Raw genomic sequence first — 20604 nt, 5'->3', positions numbered from 1 at the left:
TCATAGTGAGAATGTACAAACTCCGTACAGCACCCATAGTCAGGATCATATAATATTGTCAGAAACATAAGATTATTAAGGGATTGGACACGTTAGAGGCAGGAAACATGTTCCCAATGTTGGGGGAGTCCAGAACCAGGGGCCACAGTTTAAGAATAAGGGGTAGGTCATTTAGAACAGAGATGGGGAAAAACTTTTTCAGTCAGAGAGTTGTAAATCTGTGGAATTCTCTGCCTCAGAAGGAAGTGGAGGCCAATTCTCTAGATGCTTTCAAGAGAGCTAGAGCTCTTAAAGATAGCGGAGTCAGGGGGTATGGGGAGAAGGCAGGAACGGGATACTGATTGAAAATGATCAGCCATGATCACATTGAATGGCGGAGCTGGCTCGAAGGGCCGAATGGCCTACTCCTGCACCTATTGTCCTTTGGATCGAACCCGGGTCCCTGACACTGTAAGGCACCAGCTCGACAGGAACGCCACCATGCTGTCCTTTTGGGGAATCAAATGATGGAGGTTTCCCTGCACAGCAGGCCCTCAGCTCAACTTGCCCACACCAACCAAGATGCCCCAACTCCACTGTCCCACCTACCTGCTTTAGGCCCTTATCCTTCTAAACCTTTACCCACCCATCCACAAACCCTTTGTGACGCCAGGCGGTTGAATGCAGCGTTTGGCTGGTTGAATGCAGCGTGTGATTGGCTGGTTACAGACAGCGTGTGATTGGCTGATCAGAGGTGACGTGTGATTGGTTGAACAGAGGCGACGTGCGATTGGCTGGTTGCAGGTAGCGTGTGATTGGCTGGTTTCTGATAGTGTGCACGATTGGCTAGTTGCAGACAACGCTAACCAGAGGCGGCGTGCGATTGGCCGGTTGCAGACAGCGTGTGATTGGCTGGTTTCTGCCAGTAAGTGATTGGCTGGTTTCTGCCAGTGTGTGATTGGCTGACCAGAGGCGGCGTGTGATTGGCCGCCTGCAGGCCTGTGGATGTTCGGCTGCAAACAGCTGGCGGCGGCTGGGATCCGCGCGGCGGGTAAAGGCGGGGCCGGGTAACTGGGTTGGAGCCGCAGCGGGGTTAGGCCGGGGGATGGCTGCTCGGGGTCGGCTCGGGAGCCGCTCTGAGGGCCGGGCTGTAGGCTGGACCCGGAGCGTTCAGCTTCGCGGCGCCGTTGTCGCTCTGGCCGCCTTTGCAGCCGCGCTGTACTGCCTGCAGACTGAAGGTAAGGCCCGGCCCGGCCCGGCCAACCCCCGGCCGGGGAAAGCGATGCCGGGCCGCTGCATCCTACAAGCCGCGCTGTGACAAGCGCCAGCGGAACTCCTCCAGTGTTTCTGGGCGGTAAAGGCTGTGCAAGATTCAGGCCGAACTCCCTGCCCTGCGCTGTCTCCAATACTTCGATGTTGGGCCTCATTTACCCTCGCATCCAAAACACAGCCAACAATTGGTATTGCACTCTGTCAGTGTGAGCTTCCTATATATATATATATATTTATTGTGTCAGTGTGAGGAGTGGGTCAGCACTTGCCCCGGTATGTTGATCTACATTTTTTGAGTCCCCCCTTGTAGTTGGAATGAACTGTCGCCAGAGTTGAGAGGTTGGGGCTGACAAAGGACAGTATCGGCATGTCAAGTCCAGTTTATTGTTGCAGTATATGCACAAGTACGGCGAGGTGCAGGTATTTGGCAATGAACACCATGTTTGCAAAAGCGGCACCCAGTCTCAGCCGAACATACAAAACATGAATTATACATAATTATACAAATTCTGTAACACAGTAAATCGAGAGACAGTGTATGTTTAAAACAAGAGTGCAATTAGAAAAAAACAAGTCCATGGTGGCATAAAAGGCCTGTAATGAGTGCTCTGTTGTTGAGATAGGATTAGAGTTGTGCAGGTCGATTCAAGAACCTAATGGTTGTAGGAAAGCAGCTGTTCCTGAACATGATGTTCTGTACCATCTGTACATCCTTCCCAATAGTAGCAGCGAGAAGAGGACATGACAACTATGGTGGGGTCCTTGATAGATGTGGAAAGCATTTGATTAATGACCTTGCTGTGAGGCACAGGGACTAACAATTAATGTTGTTTTTCCAGTTCTGCACAGAGCCTTCATCTTTCACAGTCACGGGGATTCTGGGAGCATGGAGAAAACCCTTCAGCTGGTTAGGAAAATTGTTCCACCTTTAACCACAGAAAAACATAAAGGACAAGATGGGAGGATCGCAGTGATCGGAGGTTGCAGTGAGTACGTGAGAACTACTCCATGCTCTGTCCTGTGCTGTAGTTTGCCTTTTTTTAATTGTCTGGGCAGCAAACTAATGAGCTGAGTGCCTGTGCAAAGCACCAACCAGATGTTACACTGCATCTTAAGTTCATAAGTGATAGGAGCAGAATTAGTCCATTTGGCCATTCAAGTTTACTCTGCCATTCAGTCATGGCTGATCTAACTCTCCCCTCAACCGTGTTCTCCTCCCTTCTCCCCATAACCCCTGACATTTGTACTAATCAAGATTCTACCTATTTCTGCCTTAAAAATATCCATTGACTGCCTCCACAGCCTTCTGTGGCAATGAATTCTGCAGATTCACCACCCTCTGACTAAAGACATTTCTCCTCATTTCCTTTCTAAAGGAACATCTGTTTAGACTGAGACTATGACCTCTGGTCCCAGAATCTCCCACTAGTGGAAACATCCTCTCTACATCAGTAACACAGTTCATTCCCTGTGTAACTCTGAGCAGAGCACGGGCTGTGGGAGAAGGAAGGGAATGCACTCGGGGATGGGTGGATTTAAAAAGAGGGACGAGGTGGTCTGAGGAAGAAAGGGCCCAGGGGAATGGATTTTGGGGATAGAGGGCCAGTGAGGCAACGTGGAGGTAGAAGCTTGTCATTGGGCATGGGGCAAAAAACTAAACTGTCAGTAAATAAAAGCGTGGGTCAAATAAATATTAATCAAGAGAATTTAGTGATGGTTGCTTTTAATCTCTGAGCTACAGTGACCTCTGACCATATTTTCCTTCCACCGAGTGCAGGTATACTGGAGCACCGTACTTTGCTGCGATCGCCAGCATTAAAACGGTGGGTGCCTGTTTAAGATTAGGAAGCGTTGTTTAAAGCTTTTGATCCAAATGTCATAGTTCATGCTGAGTTTATGGTCATCGTACCAGTGTGTTCAGAGTTTATGGCATCAGCTGGATTGGATCAGGTGGGGTCTTTCAGATAGATAGAGAGACCATTAATCTTAACTGCTGATTTGCAGTGCAAAGTCTTCCAAGCTTGCATTGAAACTCGGGTTTGTGAGTTGCAAGATGCTGACGTTCAGCTGTTATAAATTGCTGAACGGTTTCATTACACAAGATCCAGCCTCCCAAAGCACCATCAACTTCCCACTTCCACCCTTTCCTTGCAACCAGTGTTTGTCTCCAGGTGTTGATCAATTTCCCATGGAAGCCACCTTCAACATCCAAGAAGCAAGTGACACATGCAAACCACTTGCAGTGTTTTTACCCCAAAGGCCAATCCTCTACTAATCCAGATATCAGCTTTCTTACCCATGGAAACACTTCCTCCCTGGCTTCTCCAGTTTGGGGCCCTAGTCCTTTGCCTGCTGAACTGTTCCAGTAAATTCTATTTCACCCTTTCTTGGACCTTCATTGGCTTTGCTGGAGGGTGATGACCAGAATTGGATGCAATCCTCTAATACTAATGACCAGTAATTCTCACTATAATCCTGCTGCTGCAATAGATCTCTATTTAAAAATTCCACCATCTTGGATGTGTTTTGATGCTGTCTCAGTCTTTCTACACCTTATCAGTTTCCATATGTGGGAGGGAGGGGTAGGTAATGAGGGCATGTGTGTGAGGGTGTATGGCGGAGGGGAGGGTATAAGTGTGTGTTTGTGTGGCTGTATGTGGAATATGTATGTGAAGAAAGGAACTGCAGATGCTGGTTTATACCGAAGATAAGCACAAAATGAACGAAAAACTCAGCGGGTCAGGCAACATATCTGGAGAGAAGGAATGTGACCTTTTCGGGTTGGGACCCTTCCTCAGACTGACGCAATGTATGTGGTGGGTGTTGGATGTGAGTGTGTGTGGGGTGATTAGGTGTGTGTGTGTGTGTGGTGGTGTGGGGAAGGGTGGAGTGCAGTGGGTGAGGAGTAACCGTGCATCAGCTTACGTTTACTGTTTCAGGGTGCTGACCTCTCGCACGTGTTCTGCACTACGGAAGCTGCACCGATCATCAAGTCCTACAGCCCCAACATCATTGTTCACCCTGTGCTGTGAGTTCAGTCCTGCCCTGGTTCAGGGGGTGGGGGAAGTGGCCACCTGACCCTCTCTGGACCCAGGGTCTGGGTCAAGCAGCTGGCCAACTGAGGAGGGACGAAGGGGTGGGCTTTTTATTTTATTTCGTTTTAGAGATACAGCGAGGAAACAGGCCCTTCGACCCACTGACCAGCGATCCCCACACATTAACACAAGCCTACACAAACTAGGGACAGTTTACAGTTATACCCCGTGTACAAACTCAAGCCAATTAACCTACAAACCTGTACGTCTTTGGAATGAGGGAGGAAACCGAAGATCTCGGAGAAAACTTGCGCGGTCACGGGGAGAACGTACAAACTCCGTAAAGATAGCACCCGTAGTCGGGATCTAAATCGGGTTTCGCGGTGCAAGTGTTGTATGGCAGCAACTCTACCGCTGTGCAGCCCAGGCCTGTTGAGGCAGAGTCTGTACTGGGGTGAAGGGTTTTGGTAGTGGGAGGGCGGAGCAGAGGGGACGGAGGGGATCATTATATCTACTCGAGGACAGTAAATGGTGGAATGGGCTGAATGGCCTCCTGGAGTGGGGTGGGGTGGGGAGGAATAGGGGAAGAAGTGATGTGATGTTGGTGGTGTTGAGGGAGAGCCAGTTTCAAGTGGGGGTGAAAGGGCCGGAGGGATGGTGGAGCGAGGGGGTGGTGCAGGAGGAGGGGTGGTGGTAAGGGGTAGCGTGGGGCAGGGTAGTGGTACAGGAGAGGCAGTTGGGTGGAGGGGACGCTGTTGAGGGAGGGGCAGTGGAGGTAGTGGGTGCAGGTGGGAGGAGCGGCGGTGCTGGTGGAGGGAGGGGGTGCAGTGGGGTTGGGTGTTATAGGGTTAAGGGGGGATTGAAGGGAGAAGGGCTGTGCTGGTGGGGGGGAGGGGGAAGGGTGCTGTGGGGGTGGGGGGCATTGGTGGAAGGAGGGGCCACAAAAGGAGTGGGTGCAAGGCATTGGTGAAGCGGCAGTGGCGAGGGCTGGCGGGCGGTTCTGGTGGGAGTGGGGGCTGTGGGTGAGGGAGGGTAGTGCTATGGGAGGGGTAGTTGTGTTGGAGTGAGGGGTGGAACAGTATTGTGAGGGAGGGGCAGTCCTTTGGAAGATGGGAGTGGGAAGTGATTCAGGGTGTGGGAGGGGCAATGCTATGAGAGTGAGGGGTGGTACAGTGTTGTGGGTGAGGTGTGCCTGTGCAGGCCAGACTGAAGGCTGGGACTGTGTGCATTGCAGGGACAAGAACACGGCGGTGGAGGAGGTGTTGCAATGGTTCCCAGCCCTGCACGCCATGGTGATCGGGCCCGGACTGGGCCGAGACGAGATGGTGCAGCAGAACACCAAGGTGATGATGAGCAGCACTGTGCGCACAGTGGGCAGGATGTGGCACAAGGAGGGGGGCAGGGTGAAAGGGGCACAGGCAGGATTACAGAGAAGCTAGATAAACGTGGGAGCGATGGGGAGAGGTTTGAGGGGGTGTGTGGAGTCATAGTGATACAGCATGGAAACAGGCCCTTTGGCCCAACTTGCCCACATGTCCCAGCTACACTCGTCCCATCTGCTCCAGATTTGGCGGGTCTGGTCTATATCCCTCCAAACTTGTCCTATTCATGTACCTGTCTAATTGTTTCTTAAATGTTGGAATTGTCCCAGCCTTGTATACCTCCTCTGGCAGCTTGTTCCATACATCCACCACTCTTTGTGTGTGGAGCAAGAAGAGCAGCAGGGAGCAGAGGGGCCGATTGGCTGTATCCATCATGCACTGTGTGTCGTGTGGAGCTGGGATGAGAGGAGCCAGCTGTCAGTGGTGCGGGTGACTGGATGTGGATTTGTTTTACCACAGGACTTAATCGTGGAATGCAGGGACCGGGGAATGCCGATTGTGGTCGATGCTGTGAGTAGAAGTCTGGATCTGGGGGTGGGGAAAGTGCAGGGAAGGGGTGCTGAGGCAGGGGATGATTTTTGATTCCACGCAGAGCATTTGAGGGGCTAGGCTGTGGACCTCTGCTCCTGTTCCTTGTATTCCCATAACATCACCTTGTAGCATCTCGAGTTCAATGCGTCGGTGTGCAGTTCCCGCTGCAGAGTAGAAAAACCTGAAGCCAACTGCAGAGCAAACTGCACTGCGGGGTTTGGACATGAGACAGGATCTATAGGGAAAAAAATGCAGATGCTGGTTTAAATTGAAGGTAGACACAAAATGCTGGAGTATCTCAGTGGGTCAGGCAGCATCTCGGGAGAGAAGGAATGGGTGACGTTTAGGGTCAAGACCATTCTTCAGACTGGAAAAGGATCTCGACCCGAAATATCACACATTCCTTCTCTCTCTCTCTCTCGAGATGCTGCCTGACCCGCTGAGATACTCCAGCATTTTGTGTCTACCTTTGAGACAGGATCTGCCTCCCTCGCTGTGGAATCCTGAGCTCAGGGGAGATGCACCCACTGTTTAATGCTACTCCCGAGGGGAGGTGCACCCATAGTTTAATGCTCCATCCAAAACACTCCCCTCCCCTCCCCTGACAGTGCAGCACTCCCTCAACCCTGCATTCGGGGAGTCTCGTTTAGTTTATACTGTGAAAATGGGCCCTTCAGCCGACCGAGTCTGTGAAGACCAACGATCACTCGTACATTAGTTCTATCCTACACTCTAGAGTCAATTTACTGAAGCCAATTCACACACAAGCCTGCACTCTTTGGAATATGGGAGGAAACCGGAGCACCTGGGGAAAAGCCATGTGGTCACAAGGAGAACGTGCAAACTCCATACAGACAGCACCCATAGTCAGGATTGAACCCGTGTCTCTGGGGCTGCAAGGCAGCAACTCTACCGCTGCGCCACCATGCAGCCCTGAATCCATCCAGGATTTATTTTTGTGCTAAATTCTGGGGTGGGAGGATCTCCGATCTTTGAACTCTGACACATTTGACTCACAAGTTCAACCGGGGAACTTGAAATCAAGTAGATAAATAAAGCCAGTCTCGATATCCGTGAAAATATTAGATTGTTCCATTCGTGATTTATTGACCCTCTCCAGTCTCCTTGTGACTGTGACTCCAGACCTGGCAGTGCGGCTGTCTTTGAACTGCCTCCCCAGGGGCTTGGCAGTGGCATCCACATCAGGAGAGTGAACAAACAGGATTCTCCTGGATACGGCGCATCGTTCTGTTCTTCTAGTGCTGTTGCTTCTGTTCTCTGACTCGTCAGTTTTCTGGGTCCTCTATCTTCAGGATGGACTGTGGGTTATTGCGCAAGACCCGTCCGTGATCCAGGGATACACTAAAGCCATCCTGACGCCGAACGTTGTTGAACTTGACAGACTGTATATGGCCGTGGTAAGTCTCAAGGGGGGATAATGGATAATAATCAGCAGCCTGCTCGTTAGATCTGACCGCTTGTTGAGCTGGTGCTGAAGAAGACTACTACAATGATAAAGTAACTCAGCGGGACAGTCAGGCATCTCTGGTGAGAAGGAATGGGTGACGTTTCAGGTCGAGATCCTTCTTCAGACACCGAAGTCTCGACTCGAAACGTCATCCATCTCTCCAGAGATGTTGCCTGTCCTGCTTGTGTTACTCCAGCATTTTGTGTCTGCCTTTGGTATAAACCAGCATCTACAGTTCCTTCCTAGTACAATGATACTGTTAGATTGGGGCAAAGATTAGAGCTATGATAGTATTAGATCAAAACAAAGGTTAGTGTGGTAGTAACATTAGATTGGGACAAATACCAGTACTGTGATAACATTAGACCTGGACAAAGACCGGTGCTGTGGTAATGTTAGACCTGGGCAAAGAACAGTTTGATTTCTGACCATGCCGTAAACTTTTGCAATATTTGCTTCCGCTTTGCAGGAGGGTCAGTAAACAGACATCAAAGCAGGAACTTGCAAATGGGAACTGGATGTTTAAAAAGTGACAGTTTTCCATGGAAAAAGTACGGGACAAGTGTAGAACATCATTTTAATGGACATAATTTTATTATTTATTTTAACATAAGCTTTAATTACTTATTCACAGTTTATAAAGTTCTGCATTAATCAAAATGACTATTCGTCCAGTTTGCCAACACCGTCCATCAACATACAACATTGCCAACCGTTTCCATGACACACTGGAGTCCCCACTGCGACCAGCCTCAAGTCCCAGTGGACACCGCTTGCTCCCTCTCCAGGGACACACATGCACAGATGTAAGCATGAAACGGGGACAGCAGTCGACTCGGGTAGAACTTTGGGCTGCTCGTGGCCTGGACCTGTGAATGGCTATCTTGGCCATGGCCAGGAGCAATGGGTCAGGTGGCAGGACTTTTGTTGTACAGGAAGGAACTACAGATGCTGGTTTGCACCGAGGATAGGCACAAAATGCTGGAGGAACTCAGAGGGTCAAGCAGCATCTCTGGAGAAAGAGATCTGAAGAAGGGTCTCCACCCAAAACGTCACCTATTCCTTTTCTCCAGAGATGCTGCCTGACCCGCTGAGTTACTCCAGCATTTTGTGTCTATCTTTTGTTTTATAACCCTACAGAGCTTGAACGTGACCGGATGGTCTGGTAAGGATTGGGTCAGCCGTGCTGTGATCAGTATTACTGTTTATGATCTCTGTTCGTGATCTACATGTGGCTTTTCATCTTTGCATAGACTTGTATCGTGCCTGTGCATTGGCGATGATATAGATAAAATTTTCAAATGCTCAAACTGAACCTGGTTTGGGTTGAGAGGGGTTAATGTTATGGTACATTTACAAAGTTCTGTGAGCTGTGTGCAGTCTGTGGTGATTGTGGTGTTGCTCACGTGAGTTCTCCGATTAGCTGAACACCCCTGTGAATGTGCAAAATGACCACGACGCGCTGCTTCGTCTCAGTCGTGCTCTGGGCAACGTAACCATCGTGCAGAAGGGGTATCATGACCTAATAACAGACGGAACAACTGGTAAGCTTCTTGATTAGTTCGGGTGTCAGAGGTTATGGGGAGATGGCAGGAGAATGGGGTTAGGAAGGAGAGATAGATCAGCCATGATTGAATGGCGGAGTAGACTTAATGGGCCGAATGGCCTAATTCTATTCCTAACATTTATGATCTAAGCTTCAACACAGAAACATTTTCTTCTGGTGGCGTTCTCATTAGCTTTCATATCATGGATTTCTCGGACACCCCTGCCCTCTGATATTCGCGCTGTCTTTTACTCTGCCGCATCCCAAAATCCCATCACCGGGGACGGCTTTGGCATCGTGCGGGGGTCTAGTGCGCTGGCACTGGGCGGACACAGGCAGTGTTGGTCACTTGGCTGTGTGGCATGTGGATTCAACTTAATAGCGAGGGGAGAGGGCTGGTGTGTGCATGTGTCTACTGGGGGTGCTGGTGTGTGTACACATCTATGGGGGAAGTGGCTGGTATCCGTGTCTAAAGGGGAGGGGGCAGAAGTGTGTGTGTCTAGAGGGGAGTGGCGGGAGTGTGTGTGGCCGCAGAGAAGAGGGTAGGAGTGGGGGGCAGGAGTGCGTGTGTGTCTAGGTCTATGGGGGAAGAGCAGGAGTGTCTGTCTTCACGGGAGGGGGCAGGAGTGTGTGAGTGTTGACGGGAGGGGGCAGATTGTGTGTGTACTGGGGGCGTTGGTATGTGTGCACATCAATGGGGGAAGGGGCAGGTATCTGCCTACAGGGGTGGGGGCGGGAGTGTGTGTCTTGGGGAGGGCGTGGAGTGCGTGTGTCTACGGGGAGGAGGCAAGAGTGTGTCTTGGGGAGGGGGCAGGAGTGTGTGTACAGGGGAGGGGGCAGGTGTTTGTGTCTGGAGAGAAGGGACAGGATAGTGGGGGTGGGAGCAGGAGTGTGTCTAGGAAGAAGGGGCAGGATAGTGTGGGGGAGGGGGTCTGGAGTGTGTGTCTGTCTACAGGGGAGGGGGCAGGAGTTAGTGTCTAGAGAGAAGAGGGACGAGTGCGTGCATTTACATGGCGTGGGTGGGACTGGAGAGTCGTGTGCAGAGGACCTTTTGGGATTTGTACGTGAACAACAGATTCTACATTCAGAGTTCATTTCTCAATACATTCAAAACAATAAATCATTGATAGTGACTGGCCACGTCTACCACTGTGCAACAGTGAGTGGTGTAAGTTTGCAAGGGTTACGATGGGCCTGATCAAGCATTCCACAGAGTCTGCACAGCCGCCTCATACACCCCTTCCGTTCCTCTCATCTGACATATCCAGCTTCCCTCTTAACCCAAATCTGCTCTTCTCCCGTGGGGGTGAATGCCACACTCTCAGGAGAGGGCATTATGTTTCGCTTGAATTCATGTGATTAACTCTGCCTGTCAGGACATCCCACATTAAACCACAAATATCTTCAGGACTTGGAGCCACATCAACAACTATGATAATGCATATTTTATCCGGCAAGACAGTCACCATTCCTGGTTATCCCGAGGACTATTGGCCTCCATCCCCCTTTGTGTTTGAATGCTTTCCTATTTCCTTGTTTGTATGCTGCAGTGCTTGTGTTGAGTAGCAATACCACTGTTATGTTAGATTGAATGTAGGTTTAATTCATAATCATTAAAGTGTCAGGAGTTTTAATCTCATTGGATCACTCCTGAGTGGATACTAGCACCCGTCAGATGATAAGACTAACCATGTACCTGTCTCTCTGCATGCAGTGCTGGTGTGTTCACTGAAGGGCAGTGGGCGTAGGTGTGGTGGCCAGGGAGATCTGCTGTCTGGATCCTTGGGACTGATGGCCCATTGGGCCTTTGTTGCTGGGAAGGAGAAAACTGATGGGTAAGAGTGGCTAACATCCTGATTCTGATTGACGCTGTCATTGCCAGCAATACAGGATCAAAATCTGCCGGTGCTGTCTCTGGAAAGGAAGGTGCAGGATTTGAACTATGCACTAACTGCTTCTTTCCAGATGCTTAAAGGGGAAGAGATGGTTGAGCCCTAATGTAGGGCTTATTGGCAGTGCTGGGTCCATCACAAAAAGCAGCCTTTCTTCCGGTGACTCCATTTATACCTCGAAAAGGCCAGCAGCATAATCAAGGACGCGTCGCACCCTGGCTACTTCCTTTTATCCCCTCTCCCGTCGGGCAAAAGGTATAGAAGTGTGAAAACGCACACTTCCAGATTCAGAGACAATTTCTTCCCAGCTGTTATCAGGCAACTGAACCATCCTTTCACCAACTAGAGAGCAGTCATGAACTACCATCTACCTCATTGGTGTCCCTCAGACCATCTTTGATTGGACTTTACTGGCTTTATCTTCACTAAACATTATTCCCTTATTATGTATCTGTACATTGAATGAATCTATTTGTAACCATGTATTGTCTTTCCGTTGACTGGTTGGCACGCAACAAAATCTTTTCACTGTACCTCGGTACATGTGACTAAACTGAACTGAAGTAAATGCTGGGCTTTAATCCTGTGCAGTTTTGTTTATTGTCATTTTTTCGAGAAGCTTTTGTTTACGTGCTATTCAGTCAAAAAGACTAACATGAATACAATCATGTAGGGCAGCACAGTGGTGCAGTAGTGGAGTTGCTGCTTATAGTGCCAGAGATCGAGTTCAATCCTGACCACGGGTGCTGTCTGTAGGGAGTCTGTACATTCTCCTCGTAACTGCGTGGGTTTTCTCTCTGCTCTGGTTTCCTCCCACACTCCAAAGATGCACATGTTTGTAGGTTAATTGGCTTCGATAAAAATTGTAAATTGTCCCTAGTGTGTAGGATAGTGCTGGTTCAAAGTTCAAAAACACTTTATTTTTACCCGTGGGGCAATTTACAAAGGCACATAGAGTAGTACAAAAACTATTGGTTGGTGGGGGGTGGTATTAGCAGGGTGAGCAACGGGACAGGGGTGGTTGGGAGTTGAGGAGCTGAACAGCCTTGGGGACAAAGGTTGCCCTTCCCCTCTGCGTCCTACAGCCTGGGCAGCCAAGCCGGCGTCCTGAGGGGAGCCACTCAAATGCAGAGAACAGGACGTGCTGGTCTCATAGGGTGGAGAGAGCACTGACAGGGAGTTCAATGATTTTGGAACAGACCTTGGCTGTGCTCTGCAGGCGATTTCTGTTCTGAAGGCTGATGGAGCTCTTAAGGATAGTGGAGTCAGGGGGTATGGGGAGAAGGCAGGGACAAGGTACTGATTGAGAATGATCAGCCATGATCACATTGAATGGCGGTGCTGGCTCGAAGGACCGAATGGCCTACTCCTGCACCTATTGTCTATTGTCTAACCAGCAGGTGAAGGAGAACGTGATGACGCTCTTAATGAAGAAGTAATAAAACGTTATGAGGATGTCCTTGCTGACTCCAAAGGAGTTGAGCTTCCTCAGGAGATACTGCCGCTGCTGGCATTTCCTCTGTGTGGAAGGCAAATTTGTTGAAGACTGCCCACGTATTAGTATACGGGGATCGCTGTTTGGCGTGGACTCAGTGGGCTAAAGGGCCTGTTTCCGCGCTAAACTAAACAATCAAGCCATCCACAGTGAACAGATACTGAATAACGGGTATAGCATTTAGTACAAAAAATAACATTGAGGTCCAATAAAGATAATTCAGGGGTCTCCAATGAGGTAGATGGAGGGTTAGGACTGCATTCTAGCTGATGAGAGGACTATTCAGTTGCCTGATAACAGCTCGAAAAAACTGTCACTGAATCTGGAGGAATGCATTTTTCAGATTTTAGTACCTCTCGTGTGATGGGACAGGGGAGAAGAGAGAGTATCCAGGGAGGGACTGAGTCAATGATGCGGAGCACCCATGAACTCTCAGCAATTTTTATTATTAACTGGCTTGTATTGAGTGGGTGATTTAATAGCTGGAAATTAGAGGTTTATTGAGTGGGGAATAAACTGCTTTATGTGGAGGAGGGTCAATGAGCAGATAATGGAATGAAAGGGATCAGCAGAAGAATGAGGCGCAGGATGGGGTGGGAGTCATTTTACGCTGTGAGCAGTGATCTGTAATGAGTATTGTGAAAAAGCAGCAATCTGTAATGAGTATTGTGAAAAAGTAGCAATCTGTAATGCGTATTGTGAAAAAGTAGCAATCTGTAATGAGTATTGTGAAAACGTGGTCGAAGCAGATTGATAAAGAATTTTCAGAAGGGAACTGCAGAAAAACGAAAGGTTAAAGGGCCTGTCCCACTTAGGCGATTTTTAGGCGACTGCCGGCGACTAGGCTGTTGCCGAACGTTCGCCGGGGTGTCGCGGGCATGACAGTGAGCAGTCTTCAATGAATCGTAGCAGATCTCGGCGTGTTGCAGAAAAATTTTCTAGATAGAAATTTCTCGGGGGCAGCTGGCTTGTCGCCAGATATGGTAGCTTATTGCAGGCGCTGTCGCATGCTGTCCCCAGGTTTGCTAGGTCGTCGCAGATGCATTTAGAAGCGTGTAATATTAAATTAAGAAAAGGCATTTGAAGATACCAGAAGATAGTTTTGTTTAACCAATTTATTTACCATCAGGACATTTGACAGGTAGATTGGAGGCGACAGTTTGACGGTCAGGTAAGCGTGGGAATTTTGCGATATTTCTGAAGACTGTAATCTCTTAGCCACGTGCTAGTTTCACAAAAAAAGTAACTTGTATCGACCTAACTGCATTGTCGTGGTCATTGTCATAGGGTAAAATAAAATTTCGGCGATCTGCTACGACTTTGACAGTCGCTGGCAGTCGGCTTAAAAATTGCGTAACTGGGACAGGCCCTTAAATCATGTGGGGCAGTGGGAGAGAACTGATAGGAAAGTTATTTTGAAAATCAGCACAGGCCACATCTGATGAATGTTTGTCACGGCATGACTCGCCTGTCATACAGTAACTCCAGCTCTTCTCACACCCCCCTCTCCTCCAGGTTAAATCCCACCCTTGTCGCTGCATTTGGAGCATGTGCATTGACGAGACAGTGCAACTACCAAGCCTTTAAGAAGCATCACCGTTCGATGACCACTTCAGACATGATTGCAGAGATCTCCACAGCATTTCACAATCTCTTTGAAAGCCAACTGGAAGAAGATTAAACAGCACCAGGAAGCCAGCTCTGCTAATGTGCCTGTGCCTGGCACCAGTTCCCACGCAGTAATGGGGCAGAGTCTGATTTATTTTCCTGAAGTTTTAAATGGATACAGATGTTTGAGTTGCAATCAGCAGTTACCATGGGGTGGAATTCTGATTCCAATCATCTGAATATATTTTGAAAATAGGTGGTTGGTATTTGTTCAGGGAGAAGTCATCCAAAATTTAGAATCCTACCGCTGTAAGATTCTTTGCTTTTAGCTTTGTTACTGGACGAGTTGAAGTCATGAATATGTTGCCACAGTAAAGTTTACCCCACTTGTACTCAATGTGATAGTGATTGAATGTTTGCTAATTGAGTTGACATTTTGTGTCCATTTTCGGGGGGTGTGGGGTGTAGAAACTGAGGCTTCAGCTCCCTGTAGATTCTTGTACGAGAGTACACTCACATAATCAGCATGCTGCCAGTGGTGTACTTTGATAGTTATCCATTAAAGATTTATATTTAAAAATAGGATTGATGTAAATGGGCAGAAATGGTGGACTAAATGACCTGTTTCTCTGTATGACTGATCATTATCCTATTGTCATTCCCATGCTCTGAAAATGTGTACAGATTAATCAAGGTTCTCACATCATAGAGAATTTAGAGACTACTATCTTGAAAATTGGGGTGGTGCAGCAGTAGAGTTGCTGCCTTACAGCGCCAGAGATCAGAGTCCGATCGTGACTATGGGTGCTGTCTATATGGAGTTTGCATGTTCTCCCTGTGACTGCGTGGGGTTTTCTCCCAGTGCTCTGGTTTCCTTTCACATCCCAACGATGTGCAGGTTTGTAGGCTTCTGTAATTTGCCCCTGGTATATAGGATAGAACAAGTGTACGGGTGATTGTTGGTCAGTGTGGTCTCAGTGGGCTGCAGGTCCTGTTTCCACATTATTTCTTAGACTTCAAATTTGCCGAGTGACTGCCCATGTGCACAAATCCTCGAAAGATCGAGCATTCAACCACTGAGCATATTCAACACATGCTCATGAACCTCCTTTGCAACAGGAAGAGGCTGTCCATTGTTGAGTACAGTTCCTGAGCCAAGATCATAGCCCCTGTTGCACTCTCTGACTGCTCTGTATTGATTCAATCTGTATAATTGTACTCCTATATCCTTGTCGAGCAACCTACTGTTTTTTGAATGTGTTCAAAGGTGGAGAATTTCAGCTCATCAGAGATGAGAGTATTAATCACTTTCATCTCTGGAAATTGGATTTGAATGGGCTCCTGTTTTTTATTGACCTTGGGCTATGGTTAACATCAGAATCTGCATTCCTGAGCAACCTTGAGATATGCATGTTCATAAAATGTCTGGGAAACAAGTGCACTGGATACACTACGTACACTGAAAACACGACTTCCTCACAGGTCAGAATCACTTTACAGCCACAGCACTGGAAACAAAAGGAATCTGGAAAGAGACCACCTACAGTGCAGGTCCATCACTCATCATTTGCACTGTTGTCTGGCAAATGGCAGAACCACCTGGGCAGAGGGCAAGCACTGAGATCATTTAGAACATGAGCAAAATATAGCACAAGGAACAAAACTGTCCTGGCCACAGTCAAATATTTTAAACTGCTTAAAATTACAGGTTTTCTTTCCCCCATGAACTGCCACTGAACATTTGGATAAATGGGAAACGTCCAAAAGTCTTCTCCATCTCATTCCCTCCGTAAGTGTTAAACCTATAAATTATTAATAGCGTGTTAAATTCACCAAAGATTGATTTCCTTTTATTAATATGTATATCAGTGCATAGCACTGCCAGACACCACAGTTAGATTACAATGATTTTCTTCCCCCCACCCCATTTGGAAATGATTCCTCCATTGACAGCAGTGCTCGGTGTAACAGGTTGAGAGAATATGTTATGACATCAATACATGAAGGTTCTGCAAATCAGAGTCCAGTGACAGTCTCGGGTTAGGAATCGTTTTGAATCAATCCTCTGATTCAGTCCACCAGTTGTGTGGCGAAAGCTGAGCTTATTTGATGTATTATCGACAGAACGCTGCTTTCAGAGTTAACATCCAGAGACTACCAGTAAATTGTTAACGCATGGATCCCGGTTCCTTAAAGTCAGATGAGAGTGGTTGGGTTTCGCTTTTACTCTTGTTCCAAAGTTGTGGTGTCAGCTCCCAAGATGATGTCGCCCCTCTATCCTGTAAGAGGCCACAAGTTGGTTAACAAGTTGTGTGACAGATCAAACCATGCAGTGGACCTTGGTCTCCCCAGAACACTGCCCCAACTCTACACTGTGACCCTGCTGGGTTCCCACACACAGCTCCACTGTCAATCTCCAGTGACTGGAAGCTGATCAACACCTAACATGATGGTAATAAGTCTGGAGAGTGATGGAACTCTGTCCACTTGCCTGGATGGGTGCAGCTGTGACAACACTCGACTCTGGGGCACTGCAGAGCTTGATCAGCCACCCCACATCCTAAAAACAATAATTCCCTCCACCACAGTGTCTACAACATGTCCTACAATTATTCACTTTGGGTACTCTGAATGTATCACTCGTATCTCTGATTTTATCACAAGGGCAAGTGCATCAAGGAAGCAATACCAGCTGCCCACTTGGTCATCCTAGTCCTGATTCAGATACACATTGGCAACTCATCTCCACCTCCTCAGGAGTTGTTCAAGATGAGTAATAAGTGCAAACCTTGCCAGTGACTTCTAGATTCCAAAATCAAAGGTATGCATTTTGAAAAGTACGCACAGCTATATAATCTGCAAATAAAGGTCTGAATGGGGTGGAACAGAGAGATTTGTAGCCCAAGATACAACATGAATCATTACGGGTGTCAGAGGTTATGGGGATGAGGCAGGAGAATGGGGTTAGGAGGGAGAGAAAGATAAGCCTTGATTGAATGGTGGAGTAGACTTGATGGGCCGAATGGCCTAACTACTATCTATTATGATCTCTCATGATCACTGCAGGTAATTTCAGATTTAGTTCTACAGTGATAGAAATGAGACGCTGAAAACTCAGGTGACCACAGTGTTCCTCATAATGTTACAAGAAAATGACAGACAGACACAAGCAAATAAAGTGTAGGTAACTGCTGTGAAGAATGATAGAACAGGGTGGGTCACTCCTCAGCCTGAGGAGTGACCCAATTGAAGGCTTTGAAAGGGTGGATGGAGGCGATTCCATTGTGGGAGACCAACCAAGGTGGTTACTGGTAAGTCCAAAGGCGAATTCAGGAAAGGCATTTGCGCAAACAGCAGTCAGAATGTGAATGTCCATCATCAGGAAATGGTGGAAGCGATACTGGGGATACAGACAGAAGGAAGAGGAGCTAGAGATTTTAGGCTTGGAGGGCGGATTGGGGGTAAGACCTGTGTGAAGCATAAACACCAGCCAGTAGCCCATGGGCAAGTGGCCTGGTTCAGTATTGAAACACTTTTCTTAGAAATACAGCATGGAAACAGGCCCTTCAGCCCATGCCGACCATCAATCATCCATTCACACAAGTTCTATGTTACCTCACTTTCTCTCATCCACTCCCTACACAGTAAGGGCATTTTTTTTTACAGAGACCAATTAACCTACACATCCGTACATCTTTGGGATGTGGAAGGAAACCGGAGCACCCAGAGGAAACCAAAGCAGTCACAGGGAGAATGTGCAAACTCCACACAGACAGCACCCGAGGTTGGGATTAAGCCTGGGTCTCTTGCGCCGTGAGGAACCACGCTACATGCTATGCCACACTGAGAATATTTTACATTTATAATTTTGTCTGACGCATCACTGCTCAGTAACAAGTGTGGGGAATGCAGTTCAGGGCTACTGGATGACCTTTATTCTGATATCAAGTTCTCGTAAGATCTCGTAAATATGGTGAAGAATACTGTGTAGGAAAGAATCTGCCTGTCCCGCTGAGTTACTCCAGCATTTGGTGAAGAATACTGTTGAATGAATGTATTATACATATTATCTTTAAATGGCAACTGAATCTAAACATGATCCTCATCACCAGTGAAATTGCTCTTTACGTGAGCATCTCTCTAAATATTGTAAGAGGAATTATTTTTTTCTATCATCATATCCTTTCCATTCACCCCAACATTAAGCTGAAATATTCTGACATTTTAAAGCAGAATAGTTTAATGTGGAGACATATTGACCAAGATTTAAACACAAAATATTGCATCGTTAAATATGAATAAAGAACTTTGGAAAGTTAAGTGCCTCGGGCAGAATAGAAAGAATGCAGTTTGGTTTATTTTTCATATGCAATGTACCGGTTACTCTCACGTCAGTAGCTGTTCAAAGATGCTTATTGTGACCCTATGTTTGCAATGAATACTCCGTGTGTTCGAAATTGTGCGCACATTATCTTTTATGGAGTATCTGACTATTGGTTCCGTTGCTTATTTAACAAAGTATGCAAGATGGAAAGATTGCCGGAACTGGAATCTTGAGCAAAGAGCAAACTGCTGGAGGAACTCAGTGGGTCAGATGGCATCTTTGGAGGCAGAGAGATGGTCGACATGTGGGTAGAGACCCTGCATCAAGACAGTAAAATCCTTGCTCCTGAAAATGATGGCAATTTTCCCTGAATTTTAAAGCTTTTCTAGAAGTGATCAAGCTTCTCCAATGGTATTGAATCCAGACGCATCCAATCATGGACTTCTATGACACCCACAATCAGGAGTCACCCCGAGTGCAATGGTTGTTAGTCAATATGTCCGTAAATAGTAGCACTACAGTCCGCAATCCTTACTTTGGGCTGCAGGGGGCAGACAGAGGCTCCTCAATAATGATAAGTTTAGTGAGGGACCCAGAACAGTGCAGCACAGCACTGTGTCTGTGCTGAAAGAGTTGCCAAATTAATTTGTTTTGCCTGCAGGTATCCATAATCCCTCCAAAACTTGCATACCCATGTGCCTACCTAAAAGTCTCTTAAACACCACAATCACGTCTGTTTCAAGTAAGAATGCAAGTAAGAATTCAAGTAAGGATATGGGGAAAAGCAGGAATGGGGTACTGATTTTAGATGATCAACCATGATCATATTGAATGGCAGTGCTGGCTCAAATGGCCGAATGGCCTACTCCTGCACCTATTTTTCTATGTTTCTCACACATTCCAGGCACCAAGCACAATCTGTATACTGTCCCCTTACATTCGGGTTCCCAAGGTACAACCCCTCATACTTGCTCAGATTAAACTGCATCCGCAATTTCTCCACCTATATCTGTAAATATCCTTGCCCTTTTTAAATAAAGACAAGATCACCACAATTCCAGCCTTCGTATCTTACCCATGGCTAAAGATGATGCAAATATCTTTGCCCAGGGCTGCTGCAATTTCTTCCCTGGCTTCCCACCATATATTAGGATATACCTGGTCAGGCTTGGGAACTTATCCACCTTTCTGCACTTAAAGTCCACCAACATCTTTTCCATTGTAATGTGGAAACATTCCTAAACTCTATTAATTTCCCTTAATTCCTTCGCTTCCATGATCTCCATTGTAAATAAAGATGAGAAATATTGATTTAAACTGCCTGTGGCTCCACACATAGGCGATCAATTGCTTTCAACATCTTTAGCACCTCAATCAGATTACCTCCAAACTATGGTGAAGGGTCTCGACCTGAAACATCACCCATTCCTTCTCTCCAGAGAAGCTGCCTGTCCCGCTGAGTTACTCCAGCATTTAGTGTCTATCTTCTGGTGTATGAGGCTTTTCTATGGAATACATATTTCATCATATTGTCTTCTCTAGGTTTAGGAAATGTTTTTTAATTCTGGTTTCGGTCTGTGTATTCATGGTTAACGTGAATCAGGGAAGTTACAGTGCCTTCCCCATTCCAGTAACCCCCTGCTGTCACCACTCCTCTCGCTTACCTTGATATTTATTCCAATAGCATCAAGGTCCTTCCGCAGTGAGTCACACGCTCTCAGGAGAGGCTGGCGCTCGATCATCAGCTGTCTCCTGCGCTCCCTCTGTTGCTGTTCCTCTTCCTTGCTCAGCTCTCTGCCTTCACCAGAGCCCAACTCCTGATCGTTCACTGCCAGAGCGTAGTTCCTGACCTCCTGGCGAAAACCCACCAGTTGTTCAGCAACGTTGTAAAGAACAGCTGAAGAAGTGTCTGCGATCGGCAGCTGGAAAACAAGGAGACAACTGAGCAAAATAGCAGAGTGAAGATGTTCTATATAATCCTCATGTGCTTAATGAATCTCTGGTCACAACACAACAAACTCTTTAACCAGGTTTCACAGCAATACTAATATTTGTGTCCTTTTATTTTTTTT

The 20604-nt window shown here is 47.4% G+C and overlaps 2 protein-coding genes across 7 annotated transcripts in view; one reads left to right on the top strand and one right to left on the bottom strand.

The window, feature by feature from the left end:
* Positions 1 to 953: 953 nt before the first annotated feature.
* On the top strand, positions 954 to 18552 carry naxd (NAD(P)HX dehydratase). Of its 2 annotated transcripts, none has more exons than XM_078402192.1 (10): positions 954 to 1030; positions 2091 to 2241; positions 3029 to 3074; positions 4191 to 4279; positions 5521 to 5629; positions 6128 to 6178; positions 7513 to 7617; positions 9091 to 9211; positions 10928 to 11048; positions 14116 to 18552. In XM_078402192.1, exons 1-10 carry the CDS (start codon positions 985 to 987, stop codon positions 14279 to 14281), a joined length of 1005 nt encoding a protein of 334 aa, XP_078258318.1. In that variant the 5' UTR covers positions 954 to 984; the 3' UTR covers positions 14282 to 18552. The 2 variants fall into 2 exon arrangements, with proteins under 2 accessions (XP_078258318.1, XP_078258317.1); XM_078402191.1 differs by lacking the exon at positions 954 to 1030 and adding an exon at positions 1037 to 1217 and having other exon boundaries at positions 14116 to 18550.
* cars2 (cysteinyl-tRNA synthetase 2, mitochondrial) overlaps positions 13493 to 20604 on the bottom strand; it is a 43574-nt gene continuing 36462 nt past the window's right edge. For 2 of the 5 annotated variants that reach the window (XM_078402186.1, XM_078402187.1), the window contains 2 exons: positions 20197 to 20454; positions 13494 to 16487 (listed from right to left, as the gene is read on the bottom strand). In XM_078402186.1, the coding sequence (XP_078258312.1) occupies positions 16377 to 16487; positions 20197 to 20454 (369 nt within the window). In that variant the 3' untranslated portion in view covers positions 13494 to 16376. Of the gene's footprint in view, positions 16488 to 20196; positions 20455 to 20604 lie in introns of those variants that run through there. The other 3 variants (XM_078402188.1, XM_078402189.1, XM_078402190.1) reach the window with 3 other exon arrangements.

This window comes from Rhinoraja longicauda, chromosome 7, assembly GCF_053455715.1.
Source record: "Rhinoraja longicauda isolate Sanriku21f chromosome 7, sRhiLon1.1, whole genome shotgun sequence".
Taxonomy (NCBI): Eukaryota; Metazoa; Chordata; class Chondrichthyes; order Rajiformes; family Arhynchobatidae; genus Rhinoraja; species Rhinoraja longicauda.
This window is presented reverse-complemented; position numbering and strand designations above follow the sequence as displayed.

Excerpts from the sequence above, each read along its gene's own strand:
- naxd (XM_078402191.1), top strand. The coding sequence starts at position 1,085 with ATGGCTGCTCGGGGTCGGCTCGGGAGCCGCTCTGAGGGCCGGGCTGTA. Across the intron at positions 5,630-6,127 it reads TGGTGCAGCAGAACACCAAG|GACTTAATCGTGGAATGCAG; the intron begins GTGATGATGAGC and ends GTTTTACCACAG. Across the intron at positions 6,179-7,512 it reads TGCCGATTGTGGTCGATGCT|GATGGACTGTGGGTTATTGC; the intron begins GTGAGTAGAAGT and ends CTCTATCTTCAG.